The sequence below is a fragment of the Numida meleagris genome, chromosome 11 (genome assembly GCF_002078875.1).
Source record: "Numida meleagris isolate 19003 breed g44 Domestic line chromosome 11, NumMel1.0, whole genome shotgun sequence".
NCBI lineage: Eukaryota > Metazoa > Chordata > Aves > Galliformes > Numididae > Numida > Numida meleagris.
The window spans coordinates 16,740,778-16,766,138 of NC_034419.1; the positions used below are offsets into that span (position 1 = coordinate 16,740,778).

General features: G+C 42.8%; 1 protein-coding gene and 1 long non-coding RNA gene across 5 annotated transcripts in view; one reads left to right on the forward strand and one right to left on the reverse strand.

Moving 5' to 3' along the window:
* PDZRN3 (PDZ domain containing ring finger 3) overlaps positions 1–22,207 on the reverse strand; it is a 124,173-nt gene extending 101,966 nt beyond the window's left edge. The window contains exons 1-3 of the mRNA XM_021409549.1: positions 21,438–22,207; positions 15,835–15,921; positions 14,581–14,688 (exon numbers count right to left, since the gene is read on the reverse strand). Of these exons, the coding sequence (XP_021265224.1) occupies positions 14,581–14,688; positions 15,835–15,921; positions 21,438–22,154 (912 nt within the window). The 5' untranslated portion in view covers positions 22,155–22,207. The remainder of the gene's footprint in view (positions 1–14,580; positions 14,689–15,834; positions 15,922–21,437) is intronic.
* LOC110404830 overlaps positions 1–25,361 on the forward strand; it is a 362,084-nt gene that overhangs the window by 164,363 nt on the left and 172,360 nt on the right. For all 4 annotated transcript variants that reach the window (XR_002442508.1, XR_002442509.1, XR_002442510.1 and 1 more), the window contains one exon: positions 20,778–20,865. This is a non-coding gene — a long non-coding RNA (uncharacterized LOC110404830). The remainder of the gene's footprint in view (positions 1–20,777; positions 20,866–25,361) is intronic.

Consider the following 25,361-nt stretch of genomic DNA (forward strand, 5'->3'; position numbering starts at 1 on the left):
ACTGATTTAGGAGTGATTGTAAGTAGGTAAATATGTCACCCAGAAGTAAATTTTACATTTAGTTCCATGGAAGAGCTGTGTTTTCAAGTTTTATAAGGAGGACTGCAATTACATTTTTTCAAATTGCATGCAGTGCACTGACAGATGTCTCTTCCCTGAAGCGAACTTCTCTATTCTATCCACGTTTAATATTTTCTAGATAAATTGTTTGCTGAGGTCCTGAAAGAAGTAAAAAATAATCTTGCCCTGTGCTTTTTTTTAAACAAGCCTCTTCTTGGGATATGTATGTTTTAGTTTTTCTCCCCAGCTTATATGTTTACTATATGTTTCTCTTCTTTTAACTTTATTTTAAAGGAATTATTTAAAGCAATGTCTGAATATACATTGTTTTTATCACAAGGTGACCGTTAGGAGTATAAAATTAGTTCTTTCAGCTCTGTCTATGAAAACTTTAAATATCTATATTTAGAAAATAAACAAAGCGCTGTGCATAGCGTTCCAGTGAGAGCTGACAGGATATGGAATGGATTTAGCCACTTTTCTGCTAAGTGGCTCCTCCTTTAGCTTTATATTTTCATGCATGTAAAGCCAAGTACCGAACTCCTAACAAAATGCCATTGTATTGTCTTGTTGCTCCCCTCATTTTGCACTAAGTTTTACCTATTTGTTTGTCACTAGTCTTTAACTGTTTCATTCTTTACAATTTCAATTTACTTAAACTCTCAGCCTCCTCAGTGTAGGTGGTCTGTAACATGAGACCATCAAACAATTAGTTTTATGCTTTCCTTTCTAATTCCAACCCCAGCTTTCTTTTCACAAGCAATGGTAGGAAATCCTCTGTCTGACATAGTAAAGGATAAAGCAAAACAAAAATCAGGCCCGCTTGTGATTTAAAGCCACGCTTAGTGCTTTTAATGCCCTAAATGTTACATTTCTTAACATAATAGTATACTTTAATCCAGAGGCTATTTAGATAACAAAATAGCTAGGAGACAACAACGATGATAAAGGTTTTCCAACAAACTGTAGATTTAGAATTGAACTTGATCCAGAGTTTGCCTAATTTGTACGTCCAAACAAAACTGTAAACTTTTACATAATAAATCTAGTTAGGTTGTGATACACAAAAATTACTGACTTTTCTGAGCAGCAGAAGGAATAAATGTGGGCAACGTATTTGCATATTACAATTAAATGAACATATATATATTCAAATATATATACTTAGATAATAGACAAGTACGTATTTTATATATTTATATAAACACACATACATACTAGTACATATATGTATCTCTGTATACATATATGCATATAAATCCATATTATATATATGAATTTGAGGCTTGTTCAGCCTGGAGGAGAGAAGGCTCCGGGGAGAACACATTGCAGCCTTCCAGTACTGAAAGGGAGCTTATAAACAGGAGGGAGACTGACTTTGCACATGGGTGCATACTGATAGGACGAGTGCATAAGGTTTTAAACTAGAAGAGTGGAGATTTAGATTAGATATTAGGGGGAAAATTTTCCCACAGAGTACAGTGAGGCCCTGACACTGCTGCCCAGAGCTGTGGGTGCCTCATCCCTGGAGGTGCCCAAGGCCAGGCTGCATGGGGCCCTGGGCAGCTGGAGCTGCTGGGTGGCCACCAGCCCACGGCAGGGGTTGGAAATGGATGGGCTTTAAGGTCTTCCCCAACACAATTACATGATTCTATGAGTAGTCCCTTTGGCTTTAGTAAAGCCAGTTCTGTTCTGAAAGTTAAGCATGTTTACATGTTCAGGCTTTTTTCTCTGCTGTAGACAGCTTACGGTAACACCGCTTGTGCCAGAGACAGCTTTATCCCAAGGGATTCCCATTCAACTACAAATTGTACTATAGGTTTGCATGGAACTTAAAATGACAGAATGAATACTTGTAAATTTACTTTTTGTCATCAGATTAGGAAAGGTTTTACAAATATGGCCATCAGTTCTCATAAATCCACCAATGCAAGTGGGTATAACTTCATTATTCGTCTTTATTTGGTACAAAAATTTCCCTGGTAAAATCTTCACTGCTGACTTCAGCTAACCAAGGTTTTTGCACTAGTAGATATCAAATTAATTAGCCACTGCGCTTGTTACTTCAGGTCAGGATTTGTCTTTTGATTTTGTCAGTTCTTAAAATACTGTCCTACTGCCCTCAGCTACTTCAAGACAATTCTCTTTGAGAAAGGACTCTCACGGTTTGAAATATTGTGCATTACAGTCCACAACTCACTGGTGATGTATCAATGATAGATATAAAAGGCCTTTAGTCTTTTAGCATCCGTCTGATGGTGTGAGTGTATACATATTCCCATAGTTCTTTTTTTTTCCTGCAAAAGATGGTGTGCATCATCTGATTGCCTGAGAATATGAATGACTTAGTGTGATTGTCAGGCTGGTGGCAGAAACCGGTCAAGACCTTTCCCAAGACCTCCAGTTATAGCCTTAATTTGCATTCTTCTACAAGGATAAGTTAATTGTACCATGGTTTATCGCTTCATTGACAGCTCAGTTTAATTAAGCAGCCATGATAATTGCATTTCTTCCTGAAACTGCAGGAAAACACTTTCTAAGTAGATAAAAGCTTTCGGGCTTAGTTTTTGGGTTTTTTTTTTTTTAAAGGTTTTCTAGAGGAAAGGAATTAAATGGTTGCAGTCAGACACATACGAGCAAAATGGGCCAGACTGCAATCCTTGTTCATGCTGATCAGAACCTCAGGGTATGGAATAAACAAATGGAAAAGAAATTATTTTTAGGGTAAATTATTATTCAGGGCAAAAGGAACAGGATTAGGGAGAAGTGTATCGCCTTCGCTCTCGCTGCGGGGTTTTGGTTCCTTTGTTTCACAAACCTATTCACATTATAACACATTATGCAAAAGCAAGCATAAAGCCTAATCAAGAGACCAGCTCTGGTTAACAGCAAATCGCCTGAACACGAGGAGGCTGTCAGGGGCACTGCTCTTCCTGATTCCTTAGCTTATGCATGGAATCCATTTTAGCCCCAGAGAAAACGTCACAGCTTCTCCTTGACCCCCTAACACGTCTCTATTTCTGCCTGAGATACATAACTAAAATGCTTCTGATTAATCTAATGCATTCAGGTATCCAACTGCAGCAGATTGTCTGGGGAAGGGAAGCTGGGAAAACGAGCTCAGATGCACAATGTCAGCCCAGTGAAAGCAGCCTTTAATAGTCTATAAAACTCGGAGATTTGCTAGACCCAGCAAGAGGCTAATATATTATCTATCACTCTCTGACACCCCTACTCATTCCTATGTTTATTACTTGCTTCAAGTCAGCAGCTCTGAAAGTCTGCAAAAACCTTCTGCACTGTGAAATCCACAGAGAGCAAACAAACTTTATTTTTGGTAAATGTAAAGCAAAGAGAGAGAGAGAGAGAGAAAACTTTAATTATCAGCAGGGGCTAAAACTGAAAGAAAAGTTCCAGTTGCCAGAGAAAGGTTTGTAATAGAAACAGCAATTCCCCTGCTGCAGAGGAAACTGCCTACAAAGCAAGAGAAAAGGAGGCCAAAATGAAAGGAAAACAATGAGAGGTTATATTAAAAAAAAAAAAAAAGCTCCTTCAAATACAAGAAGGAATCAGAGTTGGCTGTGTGAACTTTTAAATTAAAACAAGTTGCTAGCAGGACACTTATCAACTGCAACTGCATCCGAAGACTGCTCATTTCTTCATGCTCCAAGCTATTTGATGGTAACTTCTGCTAAAGGAACGATTCTAGAAGCTCCTCAGTCTACATTGTAAAATGTGCCAAAACTTTTGATTCGAAATGAGAGCAAGGGCTTCCTGAAAACTGGTAGGAAAAAGAAAGACTACAGTAGAAAAAAGGGGGAGATGCAAAAATGAAAATCCTATGAATTCAGATTCTATTGTAAGCCTCTGGTTAAGTTGACTGCTTCAGCTCAAGTGGAGAAAGGGAGTCTGACTGGTGCAAGCCAGAGCCCTTGTGTTGTGCAGGTCCCAAGGCTCCAGTGCATGAGAAGCTGCCCATTATTTTTAGCAACATCTCATGTTCTGTGACATTATCATTGTCTCACTTGTGCTTCTTCACATTTGGGATGAACTGTGCTATGAAGAGTTTGCACAGTCTTTTCAAAGCACGCTAAATGATTTAAGAATTCGAGCTAGAGACCTGAGATTTCCTTAACAATTGCAGTGTATGAATGTTAGCCTGCACCAAACACTTCTTTAAAAAGAAGCGCTTAAAAGTTTGCCCGAGACTTCTGGCGACAGAAGTACTTGTGCCGCGGGACCCTGGTGTGTCTGCCCCAGTGCCACGGGGCCAGCAAAAGGCATTTCACTTCTCACCATGCCCTTAGCCACACTGAATCTAACAGGTTAGACTGCACCTTCATGCAGAGCAATGTGCTGTCTGCTTATAGATCAATTCCATCTTTTTCTTCAACATTGTGTAGTGCTCTGCATAAGCGGTACGATGCTGCTGCATGGAATAAGCATTTAATTTTTTTTTTTCCTTTTTGCTAGAGGGAAAACCAATTAGCCAGAAAACAATGGTCCATCTCCACATGCCACACAGGAAGAGTAATTTAAACTTCCAACTGTTCTGTGTTTGTAGATCAGGTTAAATACACTGGGATTTCCAGTGAATTAAATGGGACCTGGACTGAGCCAAGTGTGCATTCAGTTTACATCTATTATATGGCCACAGGATTCTTTTCTTTCTTTATCTTCTTGTCAAACCACAATGCATCTCCATCCAAAAACACTCTCAGGAACACTACCAGTCCTAAAAAGCCACAATTTCAGCAGCAAAATATTTCTTTGAATGACTTTGGGCTGACATTAGCTTTTATCCAAGACATGTCTTACTGTTGACAAACAGCAATAGTTTGTGTAACAGTTAAAAAAAAATCACCCTATTCATTCATGGGCTTAACTCAAGAAAGCTCTGCCTAGAGCCTGTTACTATTTATGGACAGATTTTGGTCTTAAAAAGAGCGGATTGTTAAAAGAAAGAAGAAAAAGATTTTTGTTTAGAAATCAAGCTAGAGAAATACTTCACAGAGAACAGTGCAAGGCAGGAGATCAGATGATCTCTTTGTGTGCTTCTTTAGAAGGAAAAAGCAGTTATGCAATCCCAAGCAGTCATGTGGCACGGCAGCTGCTAAGGTTACTGCTAATTTTTATTAGAGCTGGCCGGAGCCAGAGAAAGATCTGCTTTATAAGCAAGACCTTTTGAGAAATAAACTAAATCTTCCTGAGCTAGGAAGCCTGCAGAACTGACAGAGAAGAAGAAAAAATAGCACTGAAAAGCTCTTTTTTTTTTTTTTTTCTTTTCCCAAATGATTCAGGAAACATTTTCACTTTCCCTTCCTGTTGCTGGTTTCTTTCTCATGTTCATCCAATCAATCAAACATACATAATATTTACCGGTTTGCAGCTGAGATTCCTGCCCAGCCCCGCAGCCCAAAAGGCCTATTCACCAGCCCAGTGTGTGTGTGCCTCTATTCTACATCCCAACGAGGGAGCATGGCCCTGGGCACTGGGCTTCAGCTGGCCCTGCTCTGGGTAACACAGAGGTTCTCTCCAACCTCCACCATTCCGTGAGCCTGGGAAGCAAGGCTTCACTGTTTGTTAAACTTGGAGGTGGGACTTCACAATTACCCACATCCCTGCGATACTTTTGAAGTTACTTATGCTTTTGTATACTCCAAAGTTACTTGGATTTTGGCAGAAGAAAAACAGACAGAAGAAAGACTAAACTGCTTCAAGATAAAACTCTTTACAATGAAGAGACCTGTCATGCCTCTGCATATGTCATTTAAACCCAATTTCCACTATTCTGTACTACTGGTAAACGAATCAGAAATGAGCTGTGGATAATATACTGGGGTTACAGATGATAACCACCTATATTTTGTCATTGTGAAAGGGTGTTCAAGAAGAGCCTGCCAGAGCACGCGCACTTCCTGAGATCCATAGGTGAAGTTCTATGACCGAGGCTACATAAATTGATCATTACTTTGAAGGAGTATTTTAACACAAGACTTGAGTAGGCTAGTAGCAATGAGCTTGTACCAACAGAATGTTATTTTGCATAACATGACTTCCTTGCACCTGCATTGCACAAGTGAAACACGTTCCACCTTTAATGCACAATTTTAGTTGCAGAAAAGCTATTTGCGACATCTGGGCTATTTGGAATTGTGTGGCCAAAAGCACAGTAATCACCTAGCCCTTCCCCAAAAGAATGGCTCTTGCACAGGGATGGGACGTGTGCTCCTGCCCACACAACATGTTTGTGCCAATCTCTCTTCTTCAGAGCAAATTCACAACTTCCCGTTTTTGAAACATTATTCTCCCTCAGTCTTTAAAAGCCCAATTCCACTTTCAATGGCAAATTCCCTTTACAGGTATAAGATTTTACAGATAGTATTTAAAAAAAAACAAATTCTACAACATTATAAGAAAGCTAACATGATACAGATTTATTTTGGATACTAAAATGCGTAACAAACTCTTAAAAAGCAACAGCTTATATACTGTACTCATTTAAAAGCCCCAGTACTCAAGCAAAAAATCTCTACTGCTATTATTGTCAGCCCAGTACCATTTCTGTTTATGAGAGTCTAAAAACTGTGTAAGTCCTGTAGTTGTGCTTTGTAGTGAAACATAAAATAGTGAAGTTACATTGTTCTAAAAATTATCAACATCATGCATAAAGTAGAGAAGCGGTTAACAACCTTGGAATTAGTGTCATAATGCTGATAAGTTGTCACCTCTTAGTGTTTAAAGCACAGAACTGCAGTTAATTGTGAACAGCTTTTAGATTTTCATGGTGTAAAGAATAAATTAGGAAAAGGAACTAAAACAACCCAATGCTTCATACTGGAAGATAATTTGTTTTGTATCACACAGTAAGAAGTTGACTTAAACACTATAAAGACCATTGTTTACAAGTGACTGCGTTGTATGTGTCACCAGAACAGATTGTAGGATTTTATTTCAATTACCATATTATGTGTGTGAGAAAAAAAAAGGAACTGTACTATTGGGAAATACAGACAAACGAAGCACTCAGGACAGGCAGGTTTGCATACCATGCTCCTGCTTTGAAGAAAAATCCCAGCAGTGGCACAAACCAGGTTAGAGTTGCAGGGTGAGCTGCTCTGTGTTGAGGATTTTTGGAAGGATGTGGCGACCCTCACACATTCAGCTTTTCTTCACATTTGCTGGACAAATTCCATCTTCCTTATAATTCCAAATTAAAAGCTATGCAAATTGTACTCAAGTGCATTTTGAATGGCAATGGTCTGGGCTTGCCTTTTTTTCCCCAGTTAATTTGCACTCACTTTTTGCATGTCTTTTCATACAATTGACATGGTAATGTACTACATATGCACTAAGCTAGAGATGATTGCATCTGATTGCTCCATTATTGTGATACAAACAAAATGTGTGAAAATAGTTGACATGGCATTCTGCGCGCTCTCTCTAAAAAGAATCAGAGCATTCAAAAATCTAAAAATAAAATCTAACACTTAATCATAATGGTTTGGCTTCAAATGTGGAAAACTGAACAGGAGATGATTTAAAATGCAAAAAATTGTGCCACGTGTGAAAAGATTAAATTGCCCCATTGTTATACGCTTTATATGCATCCTTTTAAAGAGTATTTGTTGGAACTTGACACATTTCTCTTTGCTCAGCTAAAGAGAATATGAAACAGCTATTTTTTACTTTGAAAGACCGATCATTCATAAAGCCAGAATCTGAATTTCTCAGGTTGCATTTTCTCTCTGGTGTGCATGCCCCAGCCACGAGCTCGTGTGCAGCACCATGGCAGCTCCTGTAGCCTGTGAGGTGACACCAGGCAGGACAATCTTCACACTGTGCCTTCCCAGGCAGTGGGTGACCTTGTCTTGCCTCGGCACAGAACAGCCTGGCAAAGGGCTGCACAGACTGAGCTGGTGTCCTTGGGATGCTAACAGGATGTTAGGAGGAGAAGACTGAACCAAGCATGGATTCATTCACTGGAAATGGTAAACATGAGGGCGGGAGAATGGATGAGATGCTTGATGAGCCTGTGATCCTGCAACACGAGTCGCCTGAGTCCCACGCTTCACGTGAGGTTTGGCAGGCCTGGAAGTTATCAAAGCAGTTTGCATTTCCTCTCCAAATGCTGTTCCTCATGGTACCAAGCAAGTTCATAATCACACCAAAGAATTTTGGGAGATGGGGCATATGTTGGACAGTCCATGCCTTAAGTGATTTGGTTTTTAAAGTCTTATAAAAAGCTGCCTCGTTGCTGGCATTTTTCTCTCCCATTTTCCATTCCTATAGTCAGGAAGTTTGATGAATGAGCATATGACCTGGAAAGTATATTCCTCATCATCACTTCTTTTTCTCAAGAACAATTTCCCTTTTAACCATGCAATTCCAACACAAACTGAACAAAATTATTTCATCCTCTGCAAGGACTTTGGAAGCAGAGGCACTTGCCCTCTGCAACTACTCCCACCTCACAGGTTTCCCTGGGGTGCAGCTGCCTGTAGAGTAACAGGGATTCTAAGTCCTTCCCAGTGGAAAAAAGAAAATGGGGCTGTTGGAAGAAGATAAAGATGATGTGAAGAAGTGCCCAAGAGCCACAGCAAAGCCGGAGGTGTGCTGTGAGTCAGTGTGGGTGCTACCCTTCAAACTGAGACACAGAGGTAGTGGTGTGCCAGGAGAGGGGAATACTGATACTGTAATCCCATTAATTTAATGTGTTGCACATAAGGGATCTATTGAACTGAACTTAGAGTTCTTTCTTGGATAATTTAATTCCATCTTTTTTATTTGGCACACTCTTGAGAGCAATATTCCAATCTCCCTGATTCAAAACACCCATGTCATGCTTAGGGGCAGCATGCTGGGGACTTCTACTGATAGATGACAATAAAATGGTGGGGATATCTGAGGGGAACTCACACAGGGCTTTACAGGAAGTTACAGCATGAAATGTGCTTAGAAGTATTCAACTCTGCTATCTACCTTACTCATTGGTAAAGAGACAGAGAAGGGTCCACAAGGCTAGAAACAATTGTTTCCTTCTTTGCAAAACTTTATATTTTCATCCCATTCAATGGATTTTTCTTATTTTTTTGCTGCTTGTGGGAAGGATGATGATTCAGTATTTGCTAAAAAATATGTGCTATGCATCTTCAGTTCATCCTCCTCTTGTTGTCTGGCTTATTGCCTTCCTCCTTGCTGCTCAGACTGCAGCACCGATGGGGAATCGAGCAAATCTATTTATGAGATGAAAAAATGCAGTGATAACCAACATCTTCTGTTTTCATTTCCATTCTCCTCTTAAGATTATTATTACTCTCTTTTAACACTGACCAAGCTGCAAGATCTATGTTTCAGCATGGGCATGAGGCTGCTTCATGATACCATTAGCAGATAAGGAAAAAGGGCTTGAAAAACGTTCTGTGAGTTTGTACTCCAAAAAAAGCTGGCTTTGCTACAGCTGTACTCATTGCCCCATTGTGCTCCCTCTCCAGAAACACTCCAATGTGCTTGTGTGTCCTGGCAGGAACAGAAACAGCCAATTTTAAGTTGCTGTCTGAAAATGTTTTTTTTTCCAGAATATTAATTCCTAAGTGTATGTATCTGCACAGTAAATCTTGTTTGCAGAGCTGACCTCTTCCATTCATGACAATGAAAAAATTCTGTTTAACCTCTTAAGCCTATCAGAGTTCAGCTAGTACATGCAGTGAGTTTTTTTCCAAGAAGCTGTACGCTTAAGTTTATCATGTTAGAGCTGATTTTTAAAAGCACACCAGCAAAGGAGAAACTGAAAGCTCAGCTCAGTTATTAACTTTACTGATTACTCATGGAAGTCTCCTGTGAACAGTCTGCAAGTGGTGATAAGCTGCAGTGGGTGTGCAGCTCGGGGACAACTGGATGCTGGCAGGAAAGCTGGGCTGGCAGCACACGGAACTCTTTCAGCCCAGATACTCAACCTCATGGAAAAACTAGATCCCGTCACATGCCAGCAGACCACGTGAAAAGTTTCTTCATTTATTCTTTCAGTCCACTTTAAAGCAGCAAACCTTTCTTAGCACACGTATTTCCCTGACAGGGAAATGTAAGGCATGCTGCTGTGAGCACTCCTTTCCTTGCCCTCCTGCCTGGCTGATGTGCTCCCTCTGTGCTGATTTCACTTTTTGGAGGCTACACCGTTAACTCTGATACCGAGTGTGGCTTGTGAGAGCAACCTCCCCTGAGGAGAAAGTGGCCCTGCTAGAACTGCCTGTGTACCACAGGGTGAGTGGAGAACCCACAGCAAATTGTAAATTTTATTTGCGAGTATGCAGTAGGAGATTTGCTAAAAAGTTTCATTGTTCCTATGTATAGCCTATGAAGAAACTCACCTAACAGAAAAGCAGCCTATAATTTGTAGCAAATGAGCGTGCTTTGGGGAAAATCAATCACATGCACTAAGACAAATTCTCAACTCCTAAACTAATGATCCTTCCTGTGAGCAGCATGAAACATTGGGCAAGCCCCAGGTGGCATAAATCCTTGTGGTTTCGATGCAGCTATGACAGTTTATGCTACCTCAACAGTACCCAAATTGTACTTAAAACATTTTCAGGTGGCAAGCAGTTAGCATTTCAAGTCTCCTTTCTGAAGAGCTCTGAATCTAAACAAACAAGTTTACTGGTTAGTGAGAAGAGAATGCTGTATTTAATTCATAATCTTTCAGAGCTGATGTACTTAAAAATAAAAACTTGGGAAATCCAACTTTGTCATAAATGCCAGGCAGCTGCGTAGAGGAGTCCTTCATGGCTGGGACTTGAACCAACTCTGCTATAAGAGGAAATTAGGACCATTTTGTTGCCCTTACAAAAATGTAATCTATGAGAACAGTAATTCCACTGCAATAAAATCAATAGTTTCAGCATGTTCTTAACATGGCAATTTGCTACGGAACAATAATTCAGAATCTCACTAGTACCGCATTAAATCAGCTGTTTGCTTTGAATATATGTCATAGCAGTACATAAAATCCTGTAGTCAAACCATGGAAAGTCTCGTAATGCCATTACTTCCTCACTTCTATAGTAATTGTGAAATACCTGGAAACAGATATAAGTGAAAAGCATTGCTTTACATAGAGCAGTAATGAACAGGCCAAGATCCAAGTCTTTTACCCTGACCTGACAATTCAGGAAGATATTTTCCTGTATACTTCAGATTACCCATTTGCAAAATAAGGATAATAATATAAAACAGCAAAGGAAACAGCTATAAGACATTCTTCAAAGTACTATGTAAGCACTAAATATCTTTATTATTTAACAGACTTGGTAAAATGAAATACGAAGGAAAAGGATGTATCTCCATGTTTCTGTTGTGTGCTGCTTTAAAGACTGAGCAGCACAGATCACGCAACATTCATCTCGATGATGTATGCCATTTAGCAGTAGAAACCCTTCAGAGTGGCACTGCTTATGTTAGTGAAATATGAACAGACCCAAAGTGCTTTTTACTGAAAATTCAAGACAATTATTAGGCCTGATTTGCTTTTTTTACATTTATTCTTTTGAAATGTGTAAAATAGGAAATCCAAACCCAAATTACAGTGGGAAAATATGATTAAAAATTATCTCAGGCATAATTCAAAGTTTATCTCGGTATAATTTGTCAGGGGAAAGAATTTCCAAGCAACATTTGCTATCAGCTATAAACAGCACTACGCGTCCAAATTTTTTACTGTGTAATCCCCGCTAAGCAGTAAGAAATGTTTTGACAGTTTTGAAAATGAGAAACAATGCTCTTATTTTATGTAGGCTCCAAAACATGTCTGCCAGAAGATCCACAAGAGAGAAACATTTTCAAAAGGAAATAAAATTATTTATGTCTTACTCCATTTTAAGTTCACTGCCATGGATTCCGGAATTAGTTTTGGAGACGTCATGCTCAGCATCTTGTATTAGAATGAGAGCTCTTTGCAAGAGGGTCTATTTAAAATCATGCTGGTGTTACTTGAAACCATAATATTAAGAGCAAGTCAAATAAGTTCTAGATAGCCAAACCCGGTTCTAGATAGTTATCATTTTTCTTTGGCATCTTTCATGCTTTTCAAAGCAAATGAGACCCTTAGAATGCTCTATTCTCTGTGATGGGTTCCACCTGAGGCTTTTGACTGCATCTTGTCATTCACAGCAACATCTGGTGAACTGCCAGACTTGGTTATGAAGTTTGGGTTTTGCTTCATTAGACACTATCATTAAGTGTTTACTGATTTTCAGCTAGGTAATTTACAGGATATTTCAATCATCTAATATAATTGGATATTACTATGACAAAGCTGGTTTAGATGCCTTGATGCAAGAGGTATCCCTTTTTTCCTTACCTGGAATAGGTTTAATTATAGGGCAATAAGTACAAATTTCACAGATTAAGAAATTATACAGTTGTTTTTAGGCATTGATGTCCCCAGTACAAGTATTCTTAGGGCTTTGCAACAGACCACTGTGGTCTAGTTCTGTGAACTGGATGCCTGTAGTGGCTGGGGGCATTATATTAAGCCATTTTATCTGAAAAGAGCCTATTAGCACACTCAGTGACTACTCCACAGTGGGAATCAAAACACATGAGCTGGGCATCTCTCAGAGATTTCCTTCAACAGGGCATTCCTAACCCAAACTCATACACCCGAAGCCAATGATTCTGTAGTCATTTTGCTAAATTTTCATCAGCCTTTTGTGTATATTTAGAAGTGAGTGAATATGAAAATGAATTTGTGGACAGCACAGGCTGTCAACACACACCATTCAATTGGGCTTCTGCTACCCTTGGTATGCTACAAATACAGCCAATTTCCCTTGTGTCTTTATTCTAGAGTTCTCTCTTATGAGCAAATGTAGCTTGGAGTTGTGGGAAGGACCCTGCCCAAATGCTATTCACAGAGGCACGGCTGCACTCAGAGCAGACACAGCCAAGGAACACAGCACGGAATCTCACCCTGCCTGCCTTCCTCTATGTTCTTGAGTTCTTACTGTTGATACACCATAGCAGTATTTAGTTGCTCAGTGTTGTCTGTGCTACCAGTGCCATATACTGAACTTGTGGAAAAATGGAGCAGAGAAAAGCAGTAACGAGGGAAATCCCTTGCAGGAGAGAGCAGATACTGTAGAGCCCATGGAGGTCAGCTGCCTTCGTTCTCCCCTGGCAACTCCTACAACAAATTGCCATATGGCTGCAATTCCAGGCTGAGTTACACTCAAGGAGATTGAAAACCAGGGCATCTCCTTACTTTGGGGTGTTTGATTTTCCAACATTTTGTTTTTCATAGTTGTTTTGTTTGTGTGATTCTGCGCTACTTCCAAAACGGATGTCAGCTTTTCAAACATGCTTTGGGGAAATATGTGCCTATGGGAAAATTTTCCGTTCCAACAAAAATTACATAGCTCTCACAAAATTATCCAGACCTTTTCCCAATTATGTTATACCATAAATATAGTTTAAGAAACTCTGGATCATTTCACAGCTCAGATTCTTATCTTTTTATAGTTCTGCTACTGTGGCTCCACTCCTTTTCGTATGAAGAAAATTAATTAATATTTTATATCCTTACTAAATTGTGAATACAATTTACTATAACAGTACAGAAAATAGCAAATACACATTGTCTCCTGCCAGCAGAAAATCCTTAGCAGCTGTTTACTGCTCATTTGCAAAACATAAGAGCAATGGAATTCCATTACTTAGAGAAACTGGTTGCTCCATGATATCCTTGGCAACAAACACAGCACTTATCTTTTTGAGCAACAGACTCTCAAAGTTTCTCCAGTCTACAAAACTAAGACAGTGAAGAACGCTGCTTCTTAACTGTAAAATGCTAAACAAAGGAAACGGACTCACAGTCAGCTGCATTTCACGACAACTAACCTTCTTCTTTCTCTCTCTCAAAAAAAAAAGACTTTTTTTTTTTCCCAAACAAACATTTCAAGTAACCATTGCTTTCACAGAAAGGACTTTTTATTGATGTCAAGACTTTGGCAAAATGAGAAGAAATTCAGACTCCAAACTGAATAACACAAGTAGTTACAAGTAAAGGAGTACCTTAGACAGGTTTATAATAAATCCTACAGAAACTGCAGAGTAGAATATTTTCTGGCCGTTCAAAACATTTATTACCTTTGGTCTTAGAAACCAAGATAAATAAAACCATGGTTTACACTACAGATATTTCACATATGGTTTTAACTAAATAACTTACAAGTTTCCAATCGCTTTAAAAAGAAATATCTACGGCATACCAGATAGATACTAGCTCCTCAGAAAGTCAGGACATGCACATACCAACCATAATCTGGTTTCTATATTTAGGTAAGAACTATACCTAAAGCCACAAAGGTCAGCACTGAATCAAGTCAAGCATGTTTTAATAGACGTCTTCTAGACAGTGTTTACCAGGGTACATTTCTCCCAAACCCACGCTAAACATCATGCCATTTGAAGACATGACAACGGAACTCGGACTATTAAAAGAGACTGGACAGTGTACTCACATACCTCAATAATCCTGTCATGAATTTGCAGCCCTCCTTCCTTAGCAGCAGGCCCAGTGTCAACTATTTTTGATACAAAAATTCCTTCGCTGGCTGAACCATCTTGATTGTCCTATAAAGATGAAATGAAAAACAAATTATTGCACCTTGAAGTAACTTTAATTTGTGCTAAGCTAAAACTCATCTGTGTCTCAGCAGTGCATGTAATTTGGAATAAATATTCTTAGTGATGTCTTAATATGGGATTTTTTGGACTAATGAGAACACCTGATCCTCCCATTCTTAGTAACTGCACAGCCAGGAATGGACTTTTGTTAGGCTCATCATCTGTAGGATAATTGTTTTCTTCTGACTTTGGCCAGCTCAGTAGTAACTGTCATTATAATTATTCTTAATGTAGAATCCAGTGAGACAGAAGCCTGATTGCACATCAAACAGAAAGCAACAGCGCATTTTTATTTTTAGTTGCACGGCTTTTCCTCTGGAGCCTTAAAAACAAAACTGTGGAAAAAAGCCTCTAACTAATGAGGTATCTTTACATCCCTCTCTATTGTAAAATCAGCTATCAGCGCAGAGCAATGTCTCAGAAAAGGAACAGAAAACGTTAACTATAAAGAATAACTTCCAAGTGAATTTACCAGGAATAAATTGTGATTAATGTCACATTTCCGACAGGCCAAGGAGTAGTTCTGAACACTTTTCTAAATTGCTAGGACGAGGTATATTCCACTCCTTGATCTAATTAAAGTCAGATGCAGCAGCTCCAGCCAGCAAGCATCAAGAAAAAATACATTAGTGAGTGTGTGTGCAGGAAACATCTGCTGAAATCATGGAATTCAAAAGTAGGATGTTTAAATTACATCCCTTCACCTGCACAGAGGGCAGCCTAATCTCTGGTGGAAAGGAGAGTAAATATCGATTTCTTAATGAACTGTAAAAGGTCTAAAGCTGCGGGTCCTGAACTCACGCACTATCTTCAAAACAGTATGGTCTGAGAAAAAGACACCGGGGCTTTCAGCATTTTGGGAGTTACGCTCCACCTGTATCAGCGTCACTAACTGTGACCGTGTGCAAGATTAAACACGTGAGAGAAAAGAAAATATAGTTAATAGACATCCAATACTAATCTGAATGTAAGATTTGCTCTGAAAGAATCCCAAGAGAACCAAATACTTGTCAGCAGCATTTTTCCTCTAAGTGTTGACCTACATGCTTTTCCCAACTGGAAAGGGCAAACATATTTTAACAATTAACATACCACGCATGGTCGGCCACCAATAATATTAAATCCAAGAGAGCCTGAGTCACGATGAAGGACGAGAGTCAGTGCTTTAGTTTCTTCACCCTGCGAAGAACAGAGAGATGCATTCAAAGCATTTGTGTGCATTGATGAGCAGGACAGATAACACTTCTATCCTGGTCTGCTGGGTCGCTTTGTTAGTTTCTTTTCCCATGAAGTTTAGAGAAAAAGGCTTGGAACAAGTCTGCGGGAGAGCTGGGAAGCCAGCAGCCCCTGGCTCCAGCCACCCCGCGGCGCGCCTCTGCAAAACCCGCCCTTGAGATTTATGCCTATTTTTTATTGAGATCTACAGTGAGACACTTAACAGCAACAGAAGATATTTATATGCAATACTGTTCCTGCAACTACTTGACCCAGTCATATGTGATCTGTTATGTAAAATACCCCACGTCTCCAGTAGTCAGATTCTTGACTTCTCCAGTGCTTGAGGGTGTCTGAAGGACTGCATTTTTGTGTTGTTTCTCTCTAGTGCTAGCTGCAATACACTGTTTTAAACAGTATCAAATACGAACTCTTATACAACAGCAAATCTCTGGTGAGCGTTAGAGAACTGCTACAAATTTTGCAAAGGGCCTATGATGCTAATTGCTATTCACAGAGCCTGCTGGAAAGAGATTCTAAGTACAATTTTCTGTGGAATTTTAACACCAGCAAAACAGAAATCCCTCAGCACTGAAAACCGTTATATTAATTCCCTAAAACATGAAATTCTGCTGTGAACAATTTTCTGATTATGCAAAAAAAAATGCCCAACAGAGAAAGACAGGACAGACTTGTAAGATCCAAGGGACTGCGCAAACATAATTTGCTACCCTGACCTACCCAAGCTTGCTCCTAGATGTAGATATACTCATTAAAGGTACATCTTCTGCAAACTTATACAAAATATATTTTGTGACAGTGTGATGCTACCTAGGCCTAACATTTTGCTAGGACAAACCTACATGCATGCACTACAGAATACAGCTGAATCCTCACAACGTAATAACTTCAGACTCAGTCAAGTGCTGTCATTCATAGCAAAACACTACAAAACTACACAACAGCTCACAATTACAAAAAGCCATTTAAATAATAGTCTCTTTTTTAGGCATAAGAACAGGATAGTCCCAACTGTACGGTGTGCATCCATGGATATCTAGGAATATTCCTACCTCTGAGATTTTTCCTTTGTTTTATCCATAGGGTGAAAAAGTTATGAACACAAAGTTTTGAGGAAGTTATCTTACAAGTCTGGTTTTCATAACCAATTAATGACAAAAATTACAACAGTTACATTGTAATATCATGCAGCTGGTTTTAGTTTGTGCATTTTTCTTCTAACATATCAGCTTGAAGTTGCCAATCGAATATTAATGTCTATTAAACTCATAAAAAATGTCAGAGTAATCCAGGATTACTGAATTACACTCATAGATCTGGGGGAGATAACAAAGCCCAGTTCCCTCCCAGTGTAAGCTGGCAGAGCTCCGCTGACCACAGGCCGCAGAGCCAACAGACTTCACCTGAAAATTTGGTTTACAATTTTCTTGCCAGATTGTGATCTTATCTTTCCTGCAGGTCCCACAATAACTCCACTTGGGCCTGTTACAGAGAAATATGAATGAGTTCCAACTAATTTTATTTTAATTTGCCTACACTCAGCATCAGTAAGAATCAGGTACTCAGAGGAGGACTGGAAAATGAAGTTCAGGCTATTGCTCTGTGAGCCTTCAAACCCATAAGTCGGACAGGATGTCAAGGAGCAAACTTCCAGTCCTGTGGGGCCACTTTCAGGGACTGATAGCTCAGCATTTGGAAGACAAGGATGTGATAGTGCCGCTGTTTAATTCCACTGTTATGCCTTTTTAAAAAGGCAAATCAATTAGAACAATCAAGAAACAATTACAGCGTTGCTCTTGAGACACCTCCCGTAATTAAAACTGAATGCTTTCAATAAAGCCTCCTTATGTGGCTGCATTTGATGCCTGTATGCCTAGCAGGAGAAGTATTAAAGCAAGTAGGTTAGGATTAGCCAAAAGTTGTGGGAAAAAAACCAAACACTCTGTTTTCTGAAGTATTTTTTCTGAAGTATTCCTGAAAAATGAACTCAGGGGTTTTAAGGAACTTTCTGGTCAGTCCTGACAGATTTGTACACTGTCTCCATCATCCCTGTGGCAGCGGAGTAGTGTTACAGAGCAAACCCCACATGTCATTGCAGTGATAACTAACTCGACCATCTGTGCTAAACAGCCAAGCACATGGGAGGCAGCAGTGCATTGCTTGGGTACTTGGTTACTTTTGCAGATTCACCTCTCAGTCTTAGCAATTTCTTTCACATCTGCCTTTGCTTCTTAAGGAAGCCACAATGCAAATTGTTCTTCCAGAGCTCTGCCATTCTTTCGTCCTCTAATACGTCTAGCATTGCAGTGAAGCAATCATTAGGCAGTGAGGTAACTGTGGAAATGCTGCAGCTTTGTCATCTGCTTCTGCAGCGAACCTGATGGTTACTGGCATGGAGCATTCCCACAGTTGAACTCTTAAACGTAATTCTTGAAATCATGTTCTTCCCAGCTGAGTAATGGGGATCTAAGAGACTGCCTTTTGCTTCATGTATTGCAAGACTGATTTCTTTGGTAATACAGTGGCTAGGAAGCTCTGTCTGTTACAGGAAGCACTTCAGCTCCTTGTTTATTGACTGCAGCCCAGCAGAGCCTGCTTGAGTCAGTCTGAGAAAAAGTACAGTCTTGTTTTAAAGGATTTCATTTGGCATTCATGCAATTAAAACTTGTGCTACTACCTCCACAGAGGCACTGAACCATAGTGCTCTTAAACACCAGATCATGAAGTGGTTCCTGTATCTCTCTGATGTATTTACTGAAAGTCTGCCCCTGCCTTTGGTTGCCAGTAAAGCAAAAGGGCCTAAGACCAGACTTCCAAAGACCTTGCTTCGCCACACCTCAAAGGCTTCATTCACCTTTTATAGACTGACATTTGTACAGTATAAATGCCACCCTGAATGCGCACCTTGCCAGCCACAGCTTTTACACTTCAGACTGGAACCAGCACCAGGAGTTGGTTCTGATTCCCTCTTACTGCTTCCCAGAGGACTTTGATGGCTGTGTACATAAAGGATCGACTACATCAGCTTATCAATAGGTGTGAACAGTGGTATGTTTCAGCAAGGATTAAGCATTGTTTGAATAGTATGAGGTTTTTCTTGCTTACTTAGACTTTGATGTTTCAGGACAGACAGGTCTGATCAAAGGGAACACTAATTTTGAGTAGGACACGCTGCCTTCCCCACCACTCCCTCCTCAAGCTTGTCCACAATAAGCCTCACCTCCCAACCAAGGGATAAAGTCTCCCTCTAAATTTAAAGCCTTCAAACTTGTCTTTTGGAATAAGCATGGGTCAGACATCCAGTAAATACACTGTAAAATGGAAGTGTTCCGTCAGGGGAAAAGAGTACACGTGGTAAACAGAACTAGAATTATTTAATACGTGTCTGTTCAATGGACTTACAGAACTGTGAGGTATTATCTGAAGACTCTCTGGGTGGGTATAAAATATATATTTTATGTATGCATTAGGATAGTTATGGCAAAAGCATGGGAAAGCTAAGTGACAAATGCAATGCCACAAAGGAAGACTGTGTTAAGGCAAACCCACATCTATGTGTCTGGAGTTTCCCAACCAAAAAACCAAAAGTTTGGGTCCTTCATGATGGAAATGGCTTTACATCCATCACTATCATACTTCCCCTTAACTAAGCCTTTAAACAGAACTATAAGTGAGCACTTTGTTTTGACTGGAAGGAACACCCTCTGATTTATTCTAGTCTGGGTCTACATCTGCAGAAACAAGCAACCGTCCATCAGCAGTCAGAACATCCCTTTTTCTTCATCTACAGAAAATCCAGAACATCCTACAATAAGTTTGGGAATCACCACATTTCGCCCCGAACCCCATTCATTAGTGCTAGGTGTTTTAACACAGAATAATTACAGTTTATAACAAAACCTATCCAGGATGAGTATATTCATAATAAAATAATGACAGCAGTGGTGCTGCACGCTTTGGATATGCAATTTCCTCTGAAGCTGAAGTTTGCTATTCTACATTATCATACAAGTAATCCAGGCAGCAAGGGATCTAACCCTTAGGCAAGCGCACCATGCCCTGCCAAGTGTTTATAATCAGCATCCTGCGCTGCGCAGCCTGTGCGAGCTGAGAAAACAGCCCCCAAGTAAAAACTTGGAAGCAGGCCACATCCCAAAACTGGGAAAGCATCCCCTGCGCTAGGTGATTACCAGGGGTCTTTCAAAACACCCTCTAGTGCACAAAGATGCAAGTTTCCTGATTGTACTGCTTTGGGCGCAGGGCAGACTGAAGCTGTTGGTGTTGGAGGGCTGCCCAAACTGCTGTGAAAGACATGTGATTGACCGCTGAGCCACAAGTCTGTGGTGACATGACACCTTCCAGCTTTCTTCAGATTAGGCACTGCTGCACAAAGCTGCATAGCAGCCTTTTGTAGTAAGGCTGAAATCCAGCACAGTCCTCCTGGCCAGCTGCATCCATAAATTTGATAAAAAGTGTTGCTGTAAACTATGCACCCTGCACGCTTACAGCTATTGGTATGAGCACCTTTGGTGCAGCTCCCTAACTTTACAGAGTGAAATAGCGCATAAGCAACACAACCAGCACTGGGCATGGAGCAGTGTGAAGGGAAGCTGTGCTGCTGGGAGCGAGAAGGCAGCTGGGCTGTGCAGGGGCTCTGCTATCCCAGCGTGTGGGTTAGCATCCCGCCCGAAGTTAGAAGAGCTGACTTAGTTTTAAGATACTTTCTGAGTTGGCAAAACATGGCGGCTTCTCTAAGAAGAAAAGACAGTTTAACACTGAGTTCTGTCTCCCTTCCACAGCTCCTGAAGCCCCAGCACCACCGCGGTGCGGACGCGGCTGTGAGTCCAGAGCAGCGGAGCGCGGCCGTGCCGGGATGTGGCCGTACCGGTACGTGGTGGTGCCGGGATGTGATTGTGCCGGGATGTGATCGTGCCGGGATGTGGCAGCGCATTCCGGGTCACCGGGAGGGCTCCGAGTCTCTTCATTTAAAAGATAATTGGCTCCAAGCGCTTCCCTCGCTGGGGAGCCTCGTTCCAATTAGAGCTCGGGGGTTGTGGCAGCTCTGCCTTTTGATTCTGGGCACTTTCTAAATAGCCTACCTCTGGCTGCCTGGAATCAAGTTAATTTTTCTCCTCACAAATTGATCTTTTAAGGAAAAAAATGCAAAGACAGAGCAAGTGTCTGACGCTGGCACGCAGACAGCACACAGCGTGCCCCCGGGCCACCGCACACCCGCCCAGGTGCTGAGCGGCAGCGCTCGGTCCCGACCTCGGGTCCGGAGCTCCCCGCCCAGCGCCGGCCCCGGGAGCCGACTTCTGGAGGCTTAGTGCCATTTCCAGCCCCGGAAACTCCGGTTTTGTTACGACTGTTTCCTTCGGGGAGAGAACGGAGGAGAACACACGCCAGGTGCGCGGGGCAGCGGGCGGGCGCGAGTCCCCCGAGCGCGGGGCCGCCCTTACCTTGCCGGGCGAGGCGGCGCGGGCGCGGGCCAGGGCGTCCAGGCGGGCGCTGTACTGCGTGAAGCGCTTCTGGTAGCGCAGCGCCGTCACCTGCAGCTCCAGCTGCGCCGCCGCCAGCCGCGACAGCAGCGACTGCTCCCGCTTCCCGGCGCGCAGCGCCTCCTTCTTCAGCGCCTTCTCCAGCGCCGCCGCCCGCGCCTGCAGAGCGGCCCCGTGGGCGCGCAGGGCCCGCAGGCAGCTGTGGGCGCCGCTCCGGCGCTCGCCGTGCGTGAGCATCAGGCCGCAGCCCTGCTCGCACAGCCCGGCCGGCCGCGCCTCGCAGCGCTCCCGCATGTGCGCCTCCACGTCGCGCAGGTTGAGCACCTGGCGGCAGCCGCGGTTGCGGCACTTGGCGGGGGAGAAGTCGCAGGTCTCGGCGTGCTCTCCCAGGTGCTGCAGCGGCACCACCGCCTCGCAGCCCCGCGCGTGGTTGTCGCACTTGATGTCCAGCTTGAGGATGAGGCTCTTGAGGGGCAGGACGTGGTTGAGCTCCTTGGCGGAGATGCGCTGGCAGTTGGCGGGGCAGCTGCCCTGCTGCACCACCCAGGGCAGCACGCAGCCGGCGCAGAACACGTGGCCGCAGGGGGTGGTCAGCGGGTCCTCCAGCACCTTGTTGCACAGGTTGCACTTGAAGTCGGGGTCCACCTCCCCGCTGAAGCGATCCAGCTCGAATCCCATCCTCCTTCCGCTTTCCCAAAAAAATAATAACGATAAAAAAAAAAAAAAAAAAAAAAAAAGCCCAGCCGAAGTAAGCGAAGTGCAGACGGGACGAGGGAAACGAAGCAGAACCGGCAGCCTCAGCTCCCCGCGGGCAGCCCGGCCCGCAGCGCCGTCACGGAGCGGCCGCTCGCTCCCCCCCGCTCCCGCGGAGCGCCCGGCCCCGGCCCCGCTGCCGCGCGCTGCACTGCCGGGCACCGCCTGCACACAGCTCCGCCGCGCGCCCCGCCCCGGGCCGGCCCGCGCCGCCCCTCAGCTCGCGCCGCCCCCCGGGTCCCCTCGCAGCCCCGTGCTGCCCCTCAGAGCCCGTCGGAGGTGCGTGCCGGTCGTCGCGGCTCTGTGCCGCCCTCAAAGCCCTTCGCGGTCTCTCGCTGCCCCTCGCAGCCCCGCCGGGACCTCCTCGGGTCCCCGGTGAGGCACAAGGCCGGCTTTGTGCTCCCGGGAGGGCGAGGCGGTGGGCAGCGGGCGGTCCCCGTGCAGGTAACGGGGAGCCCGGGAAGGGCTGAGGGGCACGCGGCGTGCCGGGCCCGGCGGGAGCCGCTCCGTCCTTGTGCGCGTTTTCCTTCACGGTAAGACAGAAGCCCAACTTGAAGCGTCGGCTTCAGTGAGCTCCATGCGCACCACGTCGTGGGGAAATGATTTCCGAGGGTCTCGGGTGTCGTTGTCCTGTACCCCACCGCTGGGAGGTGCCTGGCCGCTGAACACGTGGCTGTGCTCCCGGGGCTGCCTCAGGCACGCACGTTCAGCACCGAGGCGTTCCGCTTTTCCAACGGGAGTTCCATCTGTAGCTCGTTTCACTCCAGTTACTAATGATCCACACGTAAAGCTAAAGGCTGCGCGCATCACAGGTAGCGACTTAGGCACGCAATCAAGGAAGTTTTGCAACAGGCTGTTTGGAGATAGCTGCTCTAAATCAGAGCCCCTTGTGACCACCACCGTGCAGCCTTCTTCCCATGAGCGCATCAAGTGCTTCCTCACACGTTCAGCAGCAGCTGCAGCAGGTAGGGATGGTAACCTGGTGCATTCTTCACCGATAGCCCAGCAGCTTGGGGCCAGTGCTTGAAGCTGTGCGTGCAGGATGCGCGGCCGGCACGGGGAAGCCGGAGGCAGAGCTTTATTGATTTCAGAGAGCGACGTCAGTACCAGGCTCCTGAAGCCATCTGAAACTGTACAAATATTTGGATGGAAAATACGGGCGAGAACTTGAATAACATTTTCATTTGAAGATGCTGTGCCGAGTTCTGTGATACTCTTTAATGTGACGTTTATGTAGGAATGGATACTTTGTTTTTCAATCAAGTATGATGGAAGCTTTTAAAGGCCACCCTACTCTTGTATTTAGACAGCAGTTGGGAATACCGATGGGGAACCAAAGTTCCCCTCTCCCTGCTGCCATTATCTGAGGGAGAAGGCACAAATGGAGCCTTCCCTACTGGAGACACTTAAATTTCAGTTCTCTCGTTAAAAAAAATAAATTAAAAAGCAGTCTCTCAACAGGAGCCTTTAATGTTATTTTCAAAGGCTGAGGTTTGAAACTGAAAGGAGGTTTGGTTTCCAGCACGTTGCCAACAGGGCTGAAATTACATTGCCACAGCTGAGGAAGATGGTCTGTGTTTAGTCAGCTCTCCCACCATCAGAGCTGGTGCGCTGGGGCGGGAGCACTTCCTGAACTGTTCGGGCTGTCATTTAATTCTGCTGCCCCATCATAAGAAGGATACGGGCATGTCATTTTTGTACTTTGGGATGTAGCACAGGCACAATGCCAGCTCTGGAAGACCTGCAAAAATAACGTTTTGTTCCATCTGTATTTCTTCTATCACCGTATCTTTTCCAGTCTCAGGAAAAATCAAATTGCTTAGGGGTGCTGGTTGGGTTTTATTTGCACTTCTTCACATGGGTTAGCATCACTTTATGCTTGACTGTGAGATCTCTGCAAGAAACCTGGTATTTCTTTTTACACCGTTTGCCTTTAAGATGTCAAAACCATTTGACACTTCAGACAAAGAGTCAAATCCCACTCCATGGCAATCATCTGCGTCACTCTACCCATCTGGATGTGGTGCTCAGGGACGTGATTTAGCGGTGGGTTGTTAGAGTCAGGATAGTACAGTTAGGTTGCGGTTGGACTTGATGATCTTTAAGGTCTTTTCCAACCTGAGCACTGCTAAGATTCTGTGATTCTTTGGCCTTACTCAATTCTGGATGAAAGCCGTGGTGTTAACAGGACATGCCCACTGTGAAATGCTCATCCTCGTGCACTTAGTTTGTGAGCTGGAGCCTTTTGGAAACTGAAACTCACAGTGCTGCTGTGCATACTTGAAATATCTTTAGCATATTTATAACATGTGCCTTATACTGAACTTGTATCTAAAATGTCACGATTTTACCAACGTTCTGTTCATTGCCTAGCACTGAAGAGATCCTGTATTCTCTGAGATTTGATGAGCTTTCTTGTATTATACATATTTGACATGCGTATCAGTAAAATACAAATAAAATTGTCTCAGTGCTTTGTTTTACTGCTGGTAGAAATCTAAGTTTGCATTAATAGAGGATAGCACAATAGCTGGCGAGTGTGGACCAGATAAAATTCTGCCTTACAACAGCAGAGCATAGTATCAACTATGGTATAGACAGTTCACCATGATAATGATTTATATGACACTTATATTAAGTATTTTCTAAGAGGTTACACTGCGGCTTGGCAGTGGAGCTTGGATTCCACGGTTTTGCGCGTACAATGAGATGGTTGATGGAATAACAGAGCAGATGCTTGGAAGGTGATTGGAGGTTAGCAACAGAGCAAGCTGTGTCAAAAATATGAATCAGTCCCTCTATCAGAAGGAATGCTTGAGCAAGAATAGAAGATAGCACCCAGCAGAAGCATGAACATCCTTTCTTGATGTCCCATACATATTTTTGTGTAGTTAACAGCTGCTTATCTGTCTCAGAAACCTCTCTTGAAAGATGGGCATCATTTGCACCTATTTCATAGCTTGCTTCCTCCTCCTCCTCATCTCTTCACATAACTAAAGTCATAGCGATGCTAGTATTTTATTTATGAATAATTCAGAGACAAGGCCCAGAAGAATTTCGGCTACAAGAACACATTCCTAAGTTAATACGAATAAAGATGAATGTAAAACAATGCTTATTTCTGGGGCTTTT